Raw genomic sequence first — 18,914 nt, forward strand, 5'->3', positions numbered from 1 at the left:
TCAACCCGGTTGCGTGCAGAATAAATACATGCTGAGGGTTTTGTGTCGGGTTACCTCCGTTTGCATGTGCGCGTCCCGCACCTCCTCCTCTTCCTCACATCCCTCCATCTGCGCGGATGAAGAGCAGGGAAGCATTCTCAGCACCGGAGGGTCAAATAGTCCCTTTGTGTGTTCCGGACCGGCGTGATGCGGCTCAGAGTCCCGCAGAGGTCTGCATCTCTTCTCGGGATGAGGAGCTGGGTGCTGATGCTGCTGCCGGCGGACAGGACCCTCCTCTTCCTCCTCTTCCTCCTCTTCCTCCTCCTCCTCCTCCTCCTCCTCTAGCTGACAGCATCATCTGGCTCCCCTGAACTCCTCCTCCTTCCTCTTCCTCCTCCTCCTCTTCCTCCTCTCCCGGTCCCGTTCAACCAAAGTGATTCTGCTTCAAGTCATCAGCCGAGCTCTGATGTCATAATCATGAGCCAAATAATAATAATAATAATAATAATAATATATGAATGATGATACAAATAATGATATAATAATAATAATAATAATATATGAATGATGATAATAACAATGATATAATAATGATATAATAATAATAATAATAATAATAATAATAATAATAATAATAATATATGAATGATGATAATAATAATACTATTATAATAATAATAATCCCACCGTATTGCTCCATGGGTGCTGCGTTCAAGTGCTGCGGGACAATCCATCCAGCTGTGAAACAAGCGTTGCATTCAAGTTCAATTAGTAAAATACGCAACTAATCACCAGCATGAATCATGAATTATTGATGTGATCCTATTTTCTGTTCATGGTGTGTTTTATGTATATTTGTGTGTGTTTTATGTATATTTGTGTATTCTTTATGTTCATCTGAGTTTAATCACTTTACTCAGATTAAAACAACAGACATGACTTCATCACGTTTATGTTTTAATAATAACCAAAGAGATGCAGATCAGCTGCAAAGAAGAGAGAGAGAGAGAGAGAGAGAGAGAGAGAGAGAGAGAGAGAGAGCGAGAGGTGTGTGTGTGTGTGTGAGTGTGTGTGTGTGAGAGAGTGTGTGTGTGTGAAATATAACTGTTCTACACTGACATCTAGAGGTGATTACATGCTAGTACAGATTCTTAAAACACTTGTATTATCAATCTGTATAATTGTTGTTGTTGTTATAGATACATATTCAACAGAAGAAAAAAATGTACAAACATAGTTAAGCTTCTCTTTTCTCATCTTTATTCTCCGTTAAACCCAGTGCGTCACGTGACCGTGGAGTCACGTGACGCACTGGTCGCTTGAACGTAAACACGGAAGTAACTTCAGCGGGAAACAACAAACCGACCGCAGCGTCACTTCCTCCTCAGTTTGAGTCCGTTACCGGAGACTTTACCGGCTCCCGTCACCGACAGGTCCTCCCGGTTCCTTCCTCCCGGTTCTCCCGGTTCTCCCTCCCGGTTCTCCCTCCCGGTTCTCCCTCCCGGTCGTCGGTCCGCTCACACAGAACACGATGGATCTGGTTCTGTGTGTATCTCTGGTTCTGGTTGTTTTCGTAACTCCTGTAACGAGCACTTCCGGTCTGAGGAGCGTCACCAAGACTCAGGTGAGTCCCGCAGGTACATAGTACTAGTACTACTAATACTAGTACTACAGTAGTACTGCTACCAGTACTGCCGTAGCACTGCTGTAGCACTGCTGCAGTACTGCTCATAATACTGTTACTGTAGTACTACTACTAGTACTGCTGTAGTACTTCTCATAATATTGCTACTCTAGTACTGCTCATAACACTGTAGTACTACTAGTACTGATTCTGTGTTACTTCTCATAATATTGATATTATTACTGTAGTACTACTACTGATACTGCTAGTATTGTGTAGTGTAGTACTGCTAGATTGGTGATTTTTGAATCAACAATATCAATGTTTATTTGGTCAAATATATAATATAATTGTTATATTTATATCGTATAATATATTAATAATATATATATATATATATATATATATATATATATATATATATATATATTAATAATATATTTTAACATAATATATATTCATAATAATAATAATCGGTCCATCTGTTCTTTCTAACCACATTCTATAAAAACACGTTCAGAGGTCTAGAGTACTTGTTTGACTGTGTACTTGTGTACCCTGTGTACTCGTGTACTCATGTACCCTGTGTACTCTGTATACCTGTGTACCTGTGTACTCACGTACTCTGTGTACTCGTGTACTCATGTACCCTGTGTACTCTGTGTACCTGTGTACCTGTGTACTCATGTACCCTGTGTACTCATGTACCCTGTGTACTCTATGTACCCTGTGTACTCGTGTACTCATGTACCCTGTGTACTCTGTGTACCTGTGTACCTGTGTACTCACGTACTCTGTGTACCTGTGTACTCTGTGTACTCGTGTACCTGTGTACCTGTGTACTCGTGTACTCTGTGCACACACGTACTCTGTGTGCTCATGTACCTGTGTACTCACGTACTCTGTGTACTCACGTACTCTGTGTACTCGTGTACTCTGTGTACTCGTGTACCTGTGTTCTCTGTGTACTCATGTACCTGTGTACTCGTGTACTCTGTGTACTCACGTACTCTGTGTACTCGTGTACTCTGTGTACTCATGTACCTGTGTACTCGTGTACTCACGTACTCTGTGTACTCGTGTACTCTGTACACGTGTACCTGTGTATTCATGTACTTGTGTACTCTGTGTACTCACGTACTCTGTGTACTCGTGTACTCTGTACTCGTGTACCTGTGTACTCATGTACTTGTGTACTCTGTGTACTCATGTACCTGTGTACTCGTGTACTCTGTGTACTCACGTACTCTGTGTACTCGTGTACTCTGTGTACTCGTGTACCTGTGTTCTCTGTGTACTCATGTACCTGTGTACTCGTATACTCTGTGTACTCACGTACTCTGTGTACTCGCATACTCTGTACTCGTGTATCTGTGTACTCATGTACTTGTGTACTCTGTGTACTCCTGTACCTGTGTACTCATGTACTTGTGTACTCTGTGTACTCCTGTACCTGTGTACTCATGTACTTGTGTACTCTGTGTACTCCTGTACCTGTGTACTCATGTACTTGTGTACTCTGTGTACTCGTGTACAGGTCCTGGGCTTCGACTGGAAGAACTGCGGCGGCCCAGAAGCCCCGGCGGTCCTGAAGACGCTGACGTTGTCTCCAGACCCCGTCTCCATCCCCGGGGCCCTGAGGGCCTCGGCCTCCGGGGCCACGGCTGTGCAGCTGGAGGCGCCGCTGGCTGTGAGTACTTAGTACTTAGTACTTTGTACTTAGTACTGGAGAACATGGGGTAGCGTAGTCGTAGTACTTTATCCAGCCAGTACACACAGTACAACACGTGATGAGTGTACTTCCTGTTTCCTGGAGGTTGAGTGAGGTCACTTCTTTCACAAAGTCATGTGACCCTGTTGTTCCTCTTTTGATGTTTATTACATATTAATGTTTTATATGTTTATTACATATTAATGTCTTATATGTTTATTACATATTACTGTTTTATGTTTATTACATATTAATGTTTTATGTTTATTACATATTAATGTTTTATGTTTATTACATATTAATGTTTTATGTTTATTACATATTACTGTTTTATGTTTATTACATATTAATGTTTTATATGTTTATTACATATTAATGTCTTATATGTTTATTACATATTAATGTTTTATGTTTATTACATATTAATGTTTTATGTTTATTACATATTACTGTTTTATGTTTATTACATATTAATGTTTTATATGTTTATTACATATTAATGTCTTACATGTTTATTACATATTAATGTTTTATATGTTTATTACATATTAATGTTTTATGTTTATTACATATTAATGTTTTATGTTTATTACATATTAATGTTTTATGTTTATTACATATTAATGTTTTATATGTTTATTACATATTAATGTTTTATGTTTATTACATATTAGTGTTTTATGTTTATTACATATTAATGTTTTATGTTTATTACATATTAATGTTTTATGTTTATTACATATTAGTGTTTTATGTTTATTACATATTAATGTTTTATGTTTATTACATATTAACAAGCTCATCATCATGTTTGTGCCCTGAAGCTGCTGTTCATTTCTTAGCAACAAGATTCCTTATAGTTTGACTGATGCTTTCCCCCCCCCCCCCCCCAGCTGAACGTGACCCTGGAGAAGGAGGTAGCAGGGTTCTGGGTTCACGTCCCCTGTGTGGAGGAGGTGGGCAGCTGCCACTACGAGGACGTTTGTGAGCTCCTGACCCAGCTGACTCCGCCGGGTCAAGACTGTCCTGAGCCGCTGCACAGCTACGGGCTGCCCTGCCGCTGCCCCTTCAAGGCTGTGAGTCACGCCAGAGGGTTGTTGGTTCACATGTCACACCTATGGTCTGCTTAAAGCTGTGAGTCACGCCAGAGGGTTGTTGGTTCACATGTCACACCTATGGTCTGTTCAGAGCTGTGAGTCACGCCAGAGGGTTGTTGGTTCACATGTCACGCCTATGGTCTGCTTAAAGCTGTGAGTCACGCCAGAGGGTTGTTGGTTCACATGTCACGCCTATGGTCTGCTTAAAGCTGTGAGTCACACCAGAGGGTTGTTGGTTCACACGTGCCACTCCATTCACTGCAAAGCGTCGTTCTGGTTTCCAGACCTTAAACCAACAAAGACCTGTGATGAGGATCGAGACGAGAACTCACTCTTCTCTTATCGGTTCTCTTTGATTATAATGTCTTTATTATTCTCTTTGTGTAAACAAATATTCTTTCTTGAGTTGTAAAATCTTTTGGTCCATCCTCATGGTGTGATCAGACCCCATGACATCCCTGGCGGTGGCGGTGCCTCACAAAGGGTTTTGTTTGAATCCCCAGGGCTCGTACTCCCTGCCGCTCTCAGACTTCCAGCTGCCCGTCCTGGAGCTCCCGTCCTGGATGACCAACGGGGACTACCGCGTCCTGGCCGCCCTGGGCAGTCGGGGCGTGGCGCTGGGCTGCCTGCAGGTGTCGCTGTCGCTCCGCTCCGGCTGAGCAGGAAGTGGGCATCGACCTCTTCTCCATCGGAACCAAGTTCTCCAAGTAGAACCAATCAAACGAATCACAAGGCAAATAAAAGAAAAAAACTGTTTTAGGAACTCAACTGTATAAAATCATTTTTTATGTAGTTTCTCCAGATAATGATAATAATATTAATGATAATTATTCATATATTAATAAAAGGTTGTTAATTAAAATGGACAGTGAATGTGTTAAAACAGAAGTTCTCTGGTTTTCAAAATAAGGGCGTGACCAGACGCTCTGGAGTCAAAAGGAAGCGGCACGTGTACAAAATATATTTAAATTACTTTTTTATGTTTTTAAGATGAAATGATGATCAGACTTTCTCCTTCAGAAAACATTAAATAGTCTTTATTGTTTATTATCATACAATTTCCTCACCTTAAATACACGCAGCGTTCAGGTGAATCAAAGGTTTTATTAAATATTTTGACATTCAGACTTTCTCATGTTCTGTTTCTAAAAAGTTTTTTAGTTATTTTCTTCATTTATTGATTGTTTCTCTTATTTCACTTTATTTTATTTTATTTTTCATGAACTCTGCTGCTTTTTACTGTTTGATCTATTTTTATGAAATTAACTGATTTTATTTTATTATGATTTAATAAAGATTATCCAATAAACTGTTTCTTGATGTACATTTATTCAATACATTGTTCCTACATGTAGTACTAGTACACTTACTAAGTACTGTACTGCGTTTGGAGGTATTTGTACCTTACTTGAGTATTTCCACTGCATCCTCCTCTTCCTCCCTCTTCCTCCTCCTCCTCCCCTCTTCCTCCTCTTCCTCCTCCCCCTCTTCCTCTTCCTCCTCCTCCTCTTCCTCCTCCTCCTCCTCCTGTAAACTCTTTCCTGTTGCAGGAAACATCCTGATGCTGAAGGTCAGAGACGGGATGTTATGCAGAGAGGAGGGAGGAAACGAGGGAGGAGGAGAGGAAAGGACATTATATTGTTTAATACCTTAAAGTTATATAATTATATAACTTTATGTAATTAAATAACTTTATATAATTATATAAAGTTAAATAATTATATAAAGTTCTTTCAGACGGAGAAAACAACATCACAACATGTTCGTCTGCTGGTTCATCGACTTCCTGTGATTGTGGACCTTCCTCCACACACACACATACACACACACACACACACACACACACACACACACACATACACACGCACGAACGCACACACGCATGCACAGAGTAAAAGTTATTGTAAATATATATATTTTTTGTTATATATTCAGAGAAACCGCAGGGACAATATATATATATATATATATATATATATATATATATATATATATATATATTTACTTCATTAATATTCTTTATTTATTCATAATGTCTCACTTCCTAAAGATAAAACATCTCTTTGTCATTTAATGACTCAGTTTTCCTCCTAAATTAACTCATATAATATAAATGATCAGGAATCAATTCCACAAACATGAAACTTTTCTTCAACTACAAACTAAACTAATCTCCTGACTGGAGTGTTGTGACTGAAGAGTTCACTGATCTCTGACTTCATCAGAACAGGAGAGTGAACCCATGATGCGGTGGGACGCGTTCCTGCAGACGGAGACGGTGTCACGTTTCTTTAAGAGCGCTGTTTCCTCGGGGCAGGAGGGGCTTTTCCGTTTGTGTCTGAAGCGTTTGCATAGACCCTCCTCCTCCTCCTCCTCTTCCTCTTCCTCTTCATCCTCCTCCTCCTCCTCTAGATTGGCCGGCGCTCCGCTCGCATGTGGAACGTCCAAACTTCTCCCAGTTGGAGCTGAACTGTGCCGAGTGGAGTAGAGGCTGGAGGCCGGAGGGACCATGTCTAGTGAGCGCTTCGTGGACTGAACCGGATTGGAGGTTCTTCCTCTTCATTGGTAGGAAACCAGCTTTACTCTCTGGTTTGTACTGAAGATTATTTTAAAGAAAAAATGATTTAATCAACATCTTAAATGAACGAGACATTTTTCATTTCTATATCAAAAGAAAAGAGTTCAAAGTGAAAAAAGTCTTATTGTCTTTTCTGTCAGTAGGAGATCATTGTTCTTCCTTCACGTCACCATGCTGCCGGCTCTGCTTCTCGCTCTGACTCTTTGCTCCGGCGCTCGCTCCTCCGAGCCCTCGTCCATCACCGTCCAGTACCGGGTCTGGGAGGAGCAGCCGACGGGAACCCGGGTCGGCCGCCTGGTGGACGACCTCCGGCAGCGGGACGAGGGCGGTCCTCTGGAGGACTTCCAGGTGGTGGAGCACGGAAAGGCCCTTCCCTTCTCCGTCAGCGCTCGGGACGGGGTCGTGTCCACCCAGGGCCGGCTGGACCGGGAGGAGCTGTGCCGCGGGTCGGACCTGTGCGAGCTGGCCTTCAGCGTGCTCTTCCGGAGAAGCGGCGCCGTGAGCTTCCTGCGGGTGCGCGTGGAGGTAATGGACCTGAACGACCACAGCCCCGGTTTCTCCGGCCCGCTGCAGGAAGTGGAGATCTCAGAGACGGCCGGCCTCGGGATGCGGATCCCGTTGGACCGGGCCGTGGATCCTGACGCGGGGCCGAACGGCCTCCAGACCTACTCGCTGTCCGTCAACCAACACTTTTCTCTGGATGTGACGGTGGCGCCGGGCGGCACCAGACAGGCGGAGCTGGTGGTGATCAAAGAACTGGACAGGGAGGTTCAGGCCACGTTCGACCTCACCCTGGTGGCGTGGGATAAAGGGAACCCCCCCAGGTCCGGGAGCACATTGGTCCGCGTTAATATTCAGGACTCGAACGACAACAGCCCCACGTTTGAGGACAGCACCCCCACGGTGGAGCTCTCTGAGGATACGGCACGCGGGACAACCATCATCCACCTCAAGGCCACCGACCCGGACCAGGGGCCCAACGGGGAGGTGGAGTATTTGCTCAGCAAGCACACACGTCCGGAGGTTCAGAAGCTCTTCTATGTGGATCCACAAACCGGAGCCGTGAGTCTCAAAGCGCCTCTGGACCACGAGGCCCAGGCCTCCTATGAGGTGGTCGTACAGGCCCGGGACCGCGGGCCCAACACCATCCCCACGCACTGCAAACTGCACGTCAAGCTCCGAGACGTCAACGACAACGCACCCAGGATCCACATGACCTGGACTCCGCCCAACTCCGCCGTGGCCACCGTGCTGGAAGGAGCTCTGGAGGACACCTTCCTGGCGCTGGTGATGGTCTCTGATGCAGACTCGGGAGAAAACGGCAAAGTGAGGGCGCACATTCAACAAGGATCCGGGCCTTTCCGGCTGAAACGGATCCACGGTGACAATTACATGATCGTCACCAACGGCAGCCTGGACCGCGAGAAGGTGATGCAGTACAACATCTCGCTGCTGGCCCAGGACTACGGAGACCCCCCGCTGTCTTGTGTCAAACACCTGCCGGTCCGCGTTCTGGACGAGAACGACAACGCCCCGGTGTTCTCCAGCTCCCTCTATATGGCGTCCTTCGAGGAGAACAACGCCGCGGGCTACCACGCGCTCAAAGTCGAGGCTCGCGACGTCGACCTGGAATTCAGCGGAAGAGTGTCCTACTTCATACGCAGCCCCAACGAGGTGGAAGCCGACACGCAGTCGTTCTCCGTCCACCCGACCAGCGGCGTCGTCAGCGTCCAGCGTCCTCTGGACTACGAGGAGGCCCACACCTACTCCTTCACGGTGGAGGCCGTGGACCAGGGCCACCCGCCTCTCACCGGCACGGCCTCCGTGCAAATCGACGTCCGGGATGTGAACGACAACCGCCCCGTCATCAAGGAGCCGAAACCCAGAAAGGGCGTGGCCTCTCTGAGCGTGCCCGTCAACACGGACAAGGGCGAGATCGTGACGGCGCTGGGGAACGACATCGACGAGGGCGCCGCCGCTTTGCCGATCGATCGCTCGGCCAGAGAGGGAATCGTCGGGTTCCTTGCGTCCACCTTGAAGGCCGAAGATGCGGATTCAGGGCTGAACGGACAACTCAGCTACCTCATTGCCGGGGGCAACCCTGACGAGCTTTTCTGGTTGGACGGGGCGACCGGCCAGCTGTTCGTCAACACCACCAACGCCACCGAGCTCGTCGGGAAAACCTTCAAGGTGACCGTCGCCGTGTCCGACATGGGCAGTCCCAGCTTGGCCTCCGAGGCAACCCTGGAGGTGACCTTCATCAACCTCAAGGACCGCCTAAAGAACTCGTCTCCGGGGAACCGCGGGCGGCTCAGCTTCACCGTGATGATGGCCGTGTGCCTGGGCGCGACCTGCCTGCTGCTCCTGCTGGCCGTCGCTCTGGTGACCACGTTCTGCCGCCCGGAGAAACGGGACGGCCGGGCGTACAACTGCCGCCAGGCCGAGTCCGCCTACGACCGCCACCCGCGGCGCCCGCAGAGAAACATCAGGAAGTCCGACATCCAGCTGATTCCCGTCATCAGAGGGCGGAAGGAGGAGCCTCTGGAGGATGGCGGCGAAGCCCGGCCTCTGGCTCCGCCCCCGATGATGTCAGACGAGGAACGCACCGAGCGGCAGCTCGTGTGGACGCCATCCGCCGTGAACACGAGCTTCCACCCAGAAGCGGCCTCCGCCCCGCACTGCAGGACGCTACGGAAACCCAGCAGCATCGAGCCGGACGCCGTGCCGCCTGTGACGCCCGCCGCGTCGTACCGGACTCTGCGCGCGGCCAGGAACCCTTCGGCGTCGTCTTCGGCGTCACACTGCAGCACCTTGAGGCGCCACCGGGCGGACGTGGACGGGGAGGAGGCGTCCCAGGCGACTCTCCGGAGGCCGAGGGCCTCGGAGGGCCGCGGAGGGCCCGACGCCGAGCACCGGCAGATCCTCAGGAACCTGGTGCGGCTGTCCATGGCGGCGTTTGGAGACGCCATCGAGCTTTCTGCCGCGTCACCTGAAGTGCAGGTGAGTTGTTGTTTCTCATTCAGTCACCAGAACTACAGCGATGAACTTTAACTTGTATTCTGGGTGGAGAAAACAAACTAGAGTAAATTAAAGTTGTTTAAGGCAGAACATATAGAATTAATGATTGAACTAATTATTTATGATCCTTTCTTTAAGTCTTGTTTCATTTACTTTCTCTAAAAAATACAAAGTAAATAAAATAATACATTTTATTTACTTTGTATAACTTCACATGGTAAAAACAGAATACAAGCAAAACAATATAAACTTAAGATGAATTCATCTGTCAGTTTATTTAAGTTTGTCTAAACTTTGCTTCTTAGTTCTGATGCAGATGAAAAATACTTCATGTATTTAACTTAATTAGACTTAAACTCATGTCTTCAAGGCAGTAAATATAAATCATTTCCATTGAATGTTTTATGTAACTAACCCTGTAGACGCCTGTTTTATTTATTTACTACAAAACGTTAATGTGTTTACATCACGAGGAAATGGCGGAGGCTCAACTGAGTTGATTTAAAACCAACGGTCTAAAAATATGACGCTTTCAAAGTGAACCGCCGTCTGAACGTTTTAGGACCTGGGATCAGGACCTGGATCAGGACCTGTGATCAGGACCTGGATCAGGACCTGTGATCAGGACCTGTGAACAGGACCTGGGATCAGGACCTGGATCAGGACCTGTGATCAGGACCTGGATCAGGACCTGGATCAGGACCAATGATCAGGACCTGGATCAGGACCTGGATCAGGGCCTGTGATCAGGACCTGGATCAGGATCTGTGATCAGGACCTGGATCAGGACCTATGATCAGGACCTGGATCAGGACCTGTGATCAGGACCTGGATCAGGACCTGTGATCAGGACCTGGATCAGGACCTGGATCAGGACCTGTGATCAGGACCTGGATCAGGATCTGTGATCAGGACCTGGATCAGGACCTGTGATCAGGACCTGGATCAGGACCTGGATCAGGACCGGGTACCGAACCAATAAAAACGACTAAACCAGTGGAGCACATACATAACATTAGTCTCATATTAATAATGGAGGTCATTGAGGGCGAACAAAGGGAGAACAAAGACCTGGACCCACGTGAGTCCTTCAGAGACAGGAAGTAGTTTTTTTACCCAGCATCCTCCTCTGCTCTACCCCTCCCAGCCACTCTCCTCCCTGGAGGTTGAGAGGGAAGAGACACACACACACACACACACACACACACACACACACACACACACACACACACACACACACACACACACACACACACAGTGGGGAAAGTAACTGTGTGTTTCCTCCCTGCAGTGAGTATCCGCTGTACAACAGAGTGTCAGCAGAAAGACTGAAATACTCTCCACCAGTCAGACCAGTAGAGGACTCACTGGTCCACCAGTCAGACCAGTAGAGGACTCACTGGTCCACCAGTCAGACCAGTAGAGGACTCACTGGTCCACCAGTCAGACCAGTAGAGGACTCACTGGTCCACCAGTAGAGATCCAGACATCAAAGACTCATTAATTGTGTCTGAAATACAACATGATGTTGTTATTCTAAACCTCTTCTTCTTCTTCTTCTTCTTCTTCTTCTTCTTCTTCTTCTTCTTCTTCTTCTTCTTCTTCTTCTTCCTCCTCTTCCTCCCTACAGCAGATCTCCCAGCTCCTCTCTCTCCTCCATCAAGGTGAACTTCAGCCGAGACCGAACTTCAGAGGGAACAAGTATTCTCATCGCCACGGCAGGTGAGTCGGACTGCTCTTCCTCCTCCTTTTCCTCCTCCTCTTCCTCCTCCTTTTCCTCTTCCTCATCTTCCTCTTCCTCCTCCTCCTCCTCCTCCTCCTCTTCCTCTTCTGACCTGATCCTCGTCTGTTGTTTTCTGTGAAGAAACATAAACCTTTTATTCATTTATATTATTATTCATGATTTAAAATCCTATAATTATTGTTCTCTTGTTTTATTAAGAACCAATGCTTAATAACAGGTCTTCATATTATTAATCCTCACCTGTGTGTGTGTGTGTGTGTGTGTGTGTGTGTGTGTGTGTGTGTGTGTGTGTAGATATGGAGGTCAGGACTGTTCTGATTGGCAGAGCACCAAGGACAGTGGACACGGAGAGAGCGAGGCTGGAGACGTGGACTGGGAACCAGAAGGAGACTCACCTGTAGACCAGGAGGACCTGGACCACCTGCTGCACGGTACACACATACACACATACACACATACACACATGCGCACACACGCACACGCACACGCACACACACACACACACACACACACACACACATGAACCGCCTTCAAAGTAAAAGCAGTGGCGTTGTAAAGCCTTCATGGCGTCTTGTTGACGCCAGCTCTGCTCTACTGTGTTTACGTCTCTTCACATTCCGACTCTGTAAACTGACCCGGAGTCAGCGAAGCCTTTGATTCATCACAAAGGCAGTTGACCTTTGACCCCTCAGAACAAACAACTGATCACTGACAACGGACCACGTAGGAAACAGGAAGAAACCAGGAAGCAACACGTCTACCACATGGTGTACTTATACTCACTGTGTGTGTGTGTGTGTGTGTGTGTGTGTGTGTGTGTGTGTGCGTGTGTGTGTGTGTGTGTGCGTGTGTGTGTGTGTGTGTGTGTGTGTGTGTGTGTGTGTGTGTGTGTGTGTGTGTGTGTGTGTGTGTGTTAAACAGTTTCTTCCTGGTATTGTGCTCAGAGTCTCGGCCGAGTTGACTCTCATGACTTCATGAGAGTCTGTTGTGTTGACTCACCTCCACCTGCAGGCTGTTTAACCAGAGAAACACACACCACAGAGAGAGTGTGTGTGTGTGTGTGTGTGTGTGTGTGTGTGTGTGTGTGTGTGTGTGTGTGTGTGTGTGTGTGTGTGTGTTGAAGCTTTGATGAAGCCGTCATGGCAACACTCTTACATGTGTGACCTGTAACATCTTCATCTTCTTCACGATGAATCACACAAACACAAAGCCTCTTTGTCTGGAGGTGATATCACACCTGTGTGTGTGTGTGTGTGTGTGTGTGTGTGTGTGTCTCAGGTGTGCTGTTGTTTCTGATGAGGATGTGTGACACACCTTCCTGTTATTTCATGTGTTTTCATCAGAGTTTAAAGTCAAACTGAGAAGCTGAAGCAGACAGCGTGTTGTTGTTGAGCAGAGGAGACAAACAGGAAGTGCAGGACGCAAACAGGAAGTGATGCGGATGAGTTGGAGAGGACGCTTCCCTTTGACAGGATGAGTGAGGTTCTCTCCCGTGAGATGTAGAGCGGCGGGTTCCTGTGTGGTTCCACCTGGTCAGATGGAGTTCACAGAGGTTCTGCGTTCTCTGTTCTCTCTGCAGACAACGTGTTCTCCGAGGGCAGCGACTCGGCCTGGATGGCCCGGCGCTCCCTGCCGCTCACCGCCGACTACCACGACAACGTGTTCGTCCCCACCGGGCCGCCGTCGCCCGAGGGCGAGCTCGCCCCGCGGGGCGCCGCGGACGCCTCGGCCTTCTCTACCTTCGGTAAAACACCAAGTCTCTGTTTGCTGTCGCCTCACAGCAAAAATCACAGCAAATGAAAATACTATGAGGAACGTAGAGCGTCAGAACGTAGAGCGACATAACGCAAAACATAGTGTGAGAATGCACAGCGTCAGAACGTAGATCTTTAGAACGTAGAGCGTCAGAACGTAGAGCGACAGAATGTAGAGCTTTAGAACATCATAACACAACACAGAGCGTCAGAACATATAACGTCAGAACGTATAACGTCAGAACGTAGATCTTTAGATTGTAGAGCGTCAGAACATATAACGTAAGAACGTAAAGCGCCAGAACATAGAATGTCAGCACGTAGAGCGACAGAACGTAGAGCGTCAGAACGTAGAGCGACATAACGCAAAACATAGTGTGAGAATGCACAGCGTCAGAACGTAGATCTTTAGAACGTAGAGCGTCAGAACATATAACGTAAGAACGTAGAGGGTCAGACCATAGAATGACAGAACGTGGAGCGACAGAACGTGGAGCGACAGAACGTAGAGCGACATAATGCAAAACATAGTGTGAGAATGCATAGCGGCAGAACATAGAACGTCAGAATGTAGAGCGTCAGAACTTTTCAGAATGTTTCCTCAAACAACATTTTGCAAACACACTCCTCCTCCTCCTCCTCCTCTCCTCCTCCTCCTCCTCCTCCTCCTCCTCCTCCTCCTCCTCCAGGTAAGTCCCTGGATAAGGACGGCCCAGTGGGCGTGTCCTTGCTGTCTGAGGTGAGCTCTCTGTTTGAGATGTTGATGACGCAGAAGGCCGACGCCCACCCCGGCCCTCGGCCTGACGTCCTGTCCCGCCTCTCCTTGGCGTACCGCCGCTCTCTGGACGCCGTCTCTGGGAACGCAGCAAGGAACTCTGGGTACGCCGAGAAGAGGCCGCCTCAGGACTTTATCAATAAGAGAATCAACACGGAGAATGTTAAGTCGTGTTAAACAAGTCGTTATATATATATATATATATATATATATATATATATAAGCTCTGCTTGTTTTTCCTTGATGTTTATCAGGAAGCTGAACCGTTAAAGAACAGAATCAGAAGGTGGAAGCAAAACAAAGATGGGAGGAAAACAGGAAGTGGAGATGCAGTTTATTCTGAAAGGTTAAAATGTGTCTCTTTGTTCAGACGTGATTATTGATTATTGATTCTTGAGCTTTTGTTCCATTCCCTTTGTCTCTTTCTCCTCCTGTCTGCTTTAACTCCTCAGTCAGCTGTTTGTTTTGTACTTTATGATCCAGAACTTTGTACAAAATATGTTTTATATCAAGAAAACCTTTGCAAAATATTTTCATGTAAAGTTTCATGTTTGTGTTTTTATTCCAATAAAGTTTCTTAAACCGAGAGATCGTCAGTTTATCAACAACAGTTTAGTGTGTGTGTGTGTGTGTGTGTGTGTGTGTGTGTGTGTGTGTGTGTGTGTGTGTGTGTGTGTGGATGTAGATGATGAAGAGGATGTGTTGGTGAAGGTTAGAATGACCAACATATAATAATCATAAACGGTGAAGAAACCTTTGAGCGTAGCGCCCTCTGGTGTCTGAGAGGAGCATTACAGCCAGACCTCTGTTGAAGATGATGAAGATGATGAATATGCTTCCTCATTTTCATCGTCGGCGTTGTGAATTTACTGATTATTGAACATACAGATTATTGAATGTATAGATTATTGAACGTACAGATTATTTAACGTACAGATTATTGAGAATACAATAACTTCATGCAATCATAAAACATGTTTGTTGTTTTGTTGTATTCTGTGATTTATTCATAAATAACTCTCACATGTTATCGTTATGTATAAATGTTATAAAAATATATATACGTTTATTTCTGATTTCTTGTTTTTAATGCAATATATATTTTCTAAAACATTTGTGTGCATTGCAAAACATTTTGGATAGTCCTATATTTGTATATATATATATATATATATATATATATATATATATATATATATATATACATATATATATATATATATATATATATACACACATTTTAACCTTTCAGAATAAACTGCATCTCCACTTCCTGTTTTCCTCCCATCTTTCAAGGAAAAACAAGCAGAGCTTATATATATATATATACATATATATATATATATATATATATATATATATATATATATATATATATATATATATATATATAAATAAATAAATATATAAATATATAATATATATATATATATATATATATATATATATATATATATATATTTTTTATATATTTATATATATTTATATATATATTTATTTATTCACGTGTCTCCTTGTGTTTGCATTCATCAGCATTCAGTCGGACCGCCGGCTGGAGGAACAACTCTAGTTGTAAATAGTTTCTCTTCATGGGACAATATTCATGTATATTATTCATGTGATGTCATAAGGATGTATATTTATTCATTTAAACGTCTGAATTTCCACAATTTGACTTTTTTTTTAAACGTCCGTCTCTCTTCATGTGTTCACTGTCGTTTCTATAAGAACAAAGAACGTACTGACATTCACGTTGTCGTGTTTCTGACGTTAAACAGGAAACTCCAGAAGGAAACTTCCTGAACTAGACTAAACTAAACCAGACTAAACTAAACTAAACCAGACTAAACTAAACCAGACTAAACTAAACCAGACTAAACTAAACTAAACCAGACTAAACTAAACCAGACTAAACTAAACTAAACCAGACTAAACTAAACTAAACCAGACTAAACTAAACCAGACTAAACTAAACTAAACCAGACTAAACTAAACTAAACCACACTAAACTAAAATAGACTAAATTAAACTAAACAGAACTAAACTAGACTAAACTAAACTAATCTAGACTAAACTAAACTAGACTAAACTAAACTAAACCAGACTAAACTAAACTAAACTAGACTAAACTAAACCAGACTAAACTAAACTAAACCAGACTAAACTAAAATAGACTAAACTAAACAGAACTAAACTAGACTAAACTAAACTAATCTAGACTAAACTAGACTAAACTAAACTAGACTAAACTAAACTAATCTAGACTAAACTAAACTAGACTAAACTAAACTAATCTAGACTAAACTAAACTAAACTAGACTAAACTAAATCAAACCAAACTAAACTACACTAAACTAGACTAAACTAAACTAGACTAAACTAAACTAATCTAGACTAAACTAAACTAGACTAAACTAGACTAAACTAAACTAATCTAGACTAAACTAAACTAAACTAGACTAAACTAAACCAAACCAAACTAAACTGAACTAAACTAAACCAAACTAAACTAAACTAAACTAAACTAAACTGAACCAGACTAAACTAAATTAAACCAAACTAAACTAAACCAGACTAAACTAAACTAAACCAAAGCATGAAGCATAGACTTCTATACAACCAGAGGAGTCACCCCCTGGTGGTCAGGAGAGAGAATGCAGCTTTAACACATGAAGCATATACTTCTATACAACCAGAGGAGTCGCCCCATGGTGGTCAGGAGAGAGAATGCAGCTTTAACACATGTAGCATAGACTTCTATACAACCACAGGAGTCTTCCCCTGGTGGTCAGGAGAGAGAATGCAGCTTTAACACATGTAGCATAGACTTCTATACAACCAGAGGAGTCGCCCCCTGGTGGTCAGGAGAGAGAATGCAGCTTTTACACATGTAGCATAGACTTCTATACAACCAGAGGAGTCGCCCCCTGGTGGTCAGGAGAGAGAATGCAGCTTTAACACATGTAGCATAGACTTCTATACAACCAGAGGAGTCACCCCCTGGTGGTCAGGAGAGAGAATGCAGCTTTAACACATGTAGCATAGACTTCTATACAACCAGAGGAGTCTTCCCCTGGTGGTCAGGAGAGAGAATGCAGCTTTAAAGGACCAGAGGTTTGTCTCTTGGTTTCAACATGTTCACTGGAAATATCTAGAGATCGTTTGACTGATGAAACATGAGGCACATGAATAGAGCTATATATTATTAATATATATTAATAAGAGGACGTTCAGCTGAGGAACACAGAAGTGATGAAGTTGTTTCTGTTTCACTAAACTTATCGCTGAGAGTTCACTTCTTTCTTCAGCTGGTTAGAGACCTCCGATGAGCTCCAAGCATTTATCTCAGCAACGATCTGAGTCTGTGGAGGAAATATGAATTCATGCGGCAAAGCGGTCCGTTTAGAGCAACTGGGGATGAAAAGAGCAGAACAAACACTTTGTTCCCCGCAGATGAGAGTAAAGAGGCCGGAGCCCCGAGGCAGGAAGTGGATGTGGAAGCTGCTAATGTGCACTTTGCTATGACTGTGCCACCTGTGAGTTAGAGAAGGAGCCAGAAATCCAATAAAAACTCTATTAAAACAACTGCAGTATTTTACGTGTAAACCCCAATAATACAAGTGTGGTCTGAAGTGTGTGTGTGTGTGTGTGTGTGTGTGTGTGTGTGTGTGTGTGTGTGTGTGTGTGTGTGTGTGTGTGTGAATCCCAGGAGGGAGGAAATATAGAAAGAAACAATAAATAAGAGGCGGCGCCGGAACAACAGGTGTTTAATTTAAGTCCAGACATCTCCGATGATGAAGGAGCTGGAATATCATTTAAAGCTGCTGCTTGTATTAAAGAGGGAAATAGAAATGCTCTTTTCTTTGTTGTTAGTGATTCATATTTCATATGAACACGATGCAGCTCAGAACAAACCTTTTGTCCTCAACTGATGTTCAGCTCAGTTATGATCAATGTTGTCGTGTTATGATCAAGATTTGTGTAGTAGTTTAGTTGTTAAACCTAACTAGTAGTTTAGTTGTTAAACCTAACTAGTAGTTTAGTTGTTAAACATAGCTAGTAGTTTAGTTGTTAAACCTAACTAGTAGTTTAGTTGTTAAACCTAACTAGTAGTTTAGTTGTTAAACATAACTAGTAGTTTAGTTGTCTAGTAGTTTCCTGTGAAGATGGAAGTTTAGTTTGACTCTTTTCTATAACAAGCTCAAACTGAGTCGTGTTGCTGGACCTCTGGAGGGAAACGGCTGAGAAATGAGAAGTTAGTAAGTTCTCCCTGAAGAGTCTTTGCTCTGCTGCACTCACACACATACATATATACATATATACACATATATATATATATATATATATATATATATATATATATATATATATATATATATATATATATATATATATATATATATATATATATATATATATATATATTATGTTGGTATCTGACCCAGAAGAGCCTCTGAGGGCAGACAATGAAGATGATGATGCAGGTGAGGATGAAGATAGCCTTTTAGGGCAGCTGTAGCTCAGGGGATGAGCGGTCGTCCCGCAACCACAAGGTAGCCGGCTCGATCCCCATAGCTCACATGTCGAAGTGTCCCTGAGCAAGACACCCAACCCCCAACTGCCCCACAGGGCCG

At 44.3% G+C, this 18,914-nt stretch overlaps 2 protein-coding genes across 2 annotated transcripts in view; both read left to right on the plus strand.

Moving 5' to 3' along the window:
* Positions 1-1,457: 1,457 nt before the first annotated feature.
* gm2a (ganglioside GM2 activator) lies at positions 1,458-5,719 on the plus strand. The gene is made up of 4 exons (XM_079228246.1): positions 1,458-1,603; positions 3,141-3,293; positions 4,208-4,390; positions 4,915-5,719. Exons 1-4 carry the CDS (start codon positions 1,511-1,513, stop codon positions 5,068-5,070), a joined length of 585 nt encoding a protein of 194 aa, XP_079084372.1. The 5' UTR covers positions 1,458-1,510; the 3' UTR covers positions 5,071-5,719.
* A 1,166-nt stretch (positions 5,720-6,885) lies between these two features.
* The window catches only part of pcdh12 (protocadherin 12), a gene marked incomplete at its 3' end in the record, with an annotated part of 130,093 nt that continues 118,064 nt past the window's right edge, over positions 6,886-18,914 (plus strand). The window contains exons 1-6 of the mRNA XM_079228537.1: positions 6,886-6,976; positions 7,133-9,989; positions 11,638-11,729; positions 12,046-12,182; positions 13,331-13,495; positions 14,195-14,355. Coding sequence (XP_079084663.1) covers positions 7,161-9,989; positions 11,638-11,729; positions 12,046-12,182; positions 13,331-13,495; positions 14,195-14,355 — 3,384 coding nt within the window. The 5' untranslated portion in view covers positions 6,886-6,976; positions 7,133-7,160. The remainder of the gene's footprint in view (positions 6,977-7,132; positions 9,990-11,637; positions 11,730-12,045; positions 12,183-13,330; positions 13,496-14,194; positions 14,356-18,914) is intronic.

This window comes from Taurulus bubalis (assembly GCF_910589615.1).
Source record: "Taurulus bubalis genome assembly, chromosome: 13".
NCBI classification, from domain to species: Eukaryota; Metazoa; Chordata; class Actinopteri; order Perciformes; family Cottidae; genus Taurulus; species Taurulus bubalis.

Bases quoted from the DNA above. Each gene is read 5' to 3' on its own strand.
- gm2a (XM_079228246.1), top strand. From the start codon at position 1,511: ATGGATCTGGTTCTGTGTGTATCTCTGGTTCTGGTTGTTTTCGTAACT. The intron at 3,294-4,207 runs GTGAGTACTTAG...CCCCCCCCCCAG, and splicing joins AGCTGGAGGCGCCGCTGGCT to CTGAACGTGACCCTGGAGAA. The intron at 4,391-4,914 runs GTGAGTCACGCC...TTGAATCCCCAG, and splicing joins GCCGCTGCCCCTTCAAGGCT to GGCTCGTACTCCCTGCCGCT.